General features: G+C 64.1%; 1 protein-coding gene across 1 annotated transcript; it reads left to right on the forward strand.

Moving 5' to 3' along the window:
* Positions 1–9: 9 nt before the first annotated feature.
* On the forward strand, positions 10–1,421 carry TMEM250 (transmembrane protein 250). Its single transcript, XM_077753055.1, has one exon. The coding sequence runs from the start codon at positions 687–689 to the stop codon at positions 1,173–1,175; it is 489 nt and encodes a 162-aa protein (XP_077609181.1). The 5' UTR covers positions 10–686; the 3' UTR covers positions 1,176–1,421.
* Positions 1,422–2,960: the final 1,539 nt, after the last annotated feature.

Raw genomic sequence — 2,960 nt, forward strand, 5'->3', positions numbered from 1 at the left:
CGGCGCCGCCCCCGGGTCCCCGCGGCGGGCCGCCCGCGTGATGTGTCTCCTGAGCTCGTAACCAGTCTGGCCGCCCCGGTCCCACACATCCTGTACTTGCATGTTTTTCCATCCACAAGTTATTTGGGCGACCCGTGAGTGGCAGTTACTGGAGAGCCACTGGGTATTTCTCCTTTCCTTGCGCCCAGCCTGTGGGCCTGTGACGACACCACCGGCAGCCGGCTGTCCTCTGCCTGCCGGGCACGGCCTCCAGCGTCCCCGGGGGAGCACAGCGCTGCGGCAGCCCGGCTTCGCGGAGCAGGGATGGGAGGGTGACGGAAACGGCTCCAGCTTAACTCCCAGTGGGTGACGGCGCCAGGGTCCAGGCCCGGCAGGTGACCCCGGAGCCCCGCACCCCGCTTAAGGTCCGCAGCACTTGGCGTGTCAAGTTGCTGAAGCCAACTCGTCCACGTCTGTGTCCCAGCGAAGCGTCCCCTCACGGGCGCGCCTGTGGAAAGAGCAGCCCCCCGGGAGCAGATCCCCCTGACCTAGACCCAGTTTCGCTGAGGCCCCAGGGCTGGCTGACTTCCCAGAACGGATGCACCTGCTCCCGTCGTCCCGGGGCTTACCCGGCTCCTCTTTGTCGCTTTCCTGCAGGCCACCGCCTCCCCCAGGGCTCAGCTGCTGGCTTCCAGGCCTAGGTGCCCATGACGCCTATGCTGACCACTGCCTGGACACCACCGCCGCCGCGAGCTAGCACCAGCGCCCGGGCCCCAATGCCGGTCATGCCCATCCCGCGGCGGGTGCGCTCCTTCCACGGCCCGCACACCACCTGCCTGCACGCGGCCTGCGGGCCGGCCCGCGCCTCCCGCCTGGCGCGCACTAAGTACAACAACTTCGATGTCTACATCCGGGCGCGCTGGCTCTACGGCTTCATCCGCTTCCTGCTCTACTTTAGCTGCAGCCTGTTCACGGCCACGCTGTGGGGCGCGCTGGCCGCCCTCTTCTGCCTGCAGTACCTGGGCGTGCGCGTCCTGCTGCGCTTCCAGCTCAAGCTGTCGGTGCTGCTGCTGCTGCTGGGCCGCCGGCGGGTGGACTTCCGCCTCCTGAACGAGCTGCTCATCTATGGGATCCGAGTCACCGTGCTGCTGGTTGGGGGCCTGGGCTGGTGCTTCATGGTCTTCGTGGACATGTGAGGGGCACCGGCGGGCCTCGGCTCTGGGGTTTACCCCTCCCGTGGTGGTGGCTGCGTGCGTGGCCCGTCCTTCCCAATGGCGTAGGCCAGGGTCCTGTTCTCCCCGCCCTGTCTCACAGGTGGGCTCTGCCGCCACGTCCACCCCCAGCACCTGGGGGAGGGGGGCTGAGGCTGCTCCGTGAAGGGGCCGCTGGTCCCCCGCTGCTGCTAGTTTTCTGCTCTGACCCTCTTGGTGCGCTCACGGAGGTACAGCACNCCCCTCCCAGCGCCGCAGAACCTTTTGCACTAAGTCTTGCTGTTTCCTAAAAGTTTTGTTTATCGTGTGAATTGACTTGGATTCGCCCAGAGCTCCCGTCGTTGGGGTGGGCGTGTGTCGGCGAAGTCAGGATGGCAGGAGGGGGCCGGCCGTGCCACCCAGGATGTGAGGAGCTGGCGTGCTGGACACAGAGATACTTCGGGTCTTGAGTGCCTGTTAAATTCTTTATTGAATTGAGCCACCTGCATTAAACTTATTTTTTTAACATGTTGATGGAGTGATTGTGTAAAGCTCAAAATTTTATTCTTTTTTTTTTTTTTTAAGGCTATAACCAACCAAAAATGTCACAGATGGCGTCTGTCACAATAGCACTGGGAACGCGTTAAGGCAGTCATCTCCCATGCCCGGGGCGGAGCAGGCGTGGTGGGCTTCGGTGGGCCCGCCCTGACCTTGAGGTCCCGGGGACTCGGCCAGGATGGACAGGGGTGGCGGCGCCGGTGGGGCGCCCGGGCCAGGCCCACGAGGGCCGCCTTCCACCCGCAGACAGGTGGGAAGGGCCCGTACAGGGCGGTGAGTGGAAACATGTCACAGAAGCGAGCACAGCATGAGCGCCATTTCAGGGCAGGATACGTGTGCGCGGAGAAAACCTTGGCTGAAAACTCAAGTCTTGTTTAACCAGAAACACGGGGGGCGGGGGGGCGCCCAGTGGGCACAGTCTGCAGAGCGTGCGAGTCTCACATCTCAGGGTGGGGAGTTCAGGTCCCACGTCCGGGGGGAAGACAAAAAGTGTAAGTCATCAAAAACACCTGGAAAGATGAGAGACTCGTTATTACTTAGTGTCTTCAGCTTGTCAAGGTTTCCTAGCTTCTGTGCAGGGTCACCTGGGTCCCCCTTCTGCCACCTCATCGACGAGGGCCACATCCCTCCAAGCTGCCGTGGCCTCCCCGGAGAGGCCGCGCTCTGCTGTTTCCAGAATCTTGTGGAACTGGGGTCTCTCAGAAGAAAACAGTGCGAGTCATTTGGGGGTGTCGCTTTCGAGGGCAGAGCTGGTAACACCCTGGGGAGTGGCAGAGGCTCAGGAGGTGACGTTTGTCCCACCTCGGACCGTCCTCAGGGTGCGCACGTGCACCCACGGGCGTGTGCCCTCAGCGTGGGGACCTTCCAGGACGCCTGTCTTCCTGGTTTGAAGCGAGCTGGGGCTCCTGTGCCTCCGGCCCCGCGGGGGCCCTGAGAGCCGGCCCGGGTGCGGTGGCTCCTGGGTACCGGCCTGGGCGATGGAGCGAGCAGGCGATGACCAGACTCGGTGAGCGTGAGCCCTCGGGCTTTGAGGTGCTGTCCGGTGAGAGAGCTTCTGCCAGCTCCCACCCGCCTTGGCGCTGAGGTCACCCCTGTCCTCAGCCCCCATCTTCAAGGACGAAGTGCAGGGGGCCGGGCAGCTGGGAGGCAGGGGTGGGATCTGAGGTTAAGGAGCTGCCACTGGAGAGCGTCCTGGCCCAGGGCCCGGGGGTGGGGCAGCTGGCTGGCTCCGAG

The sequence above is a fragment of the Crocuta crocuta genome, unplaced genomic scaffold (assembly GCF_008692635.1).
Source record: "Crocuta crocuta isolate KB4526 unplaced genomic scaffold, BGI_CrCroc_1.0 scaffold971, whole genome shotgun sequence".
Taxonomy (NCBI): domain Eukaryota; kingdom Metazoa; phylum Chordata; class Mammalia; order Carnivora; family Hyaenidae; genus Crocuta; species Crocuta crocuta.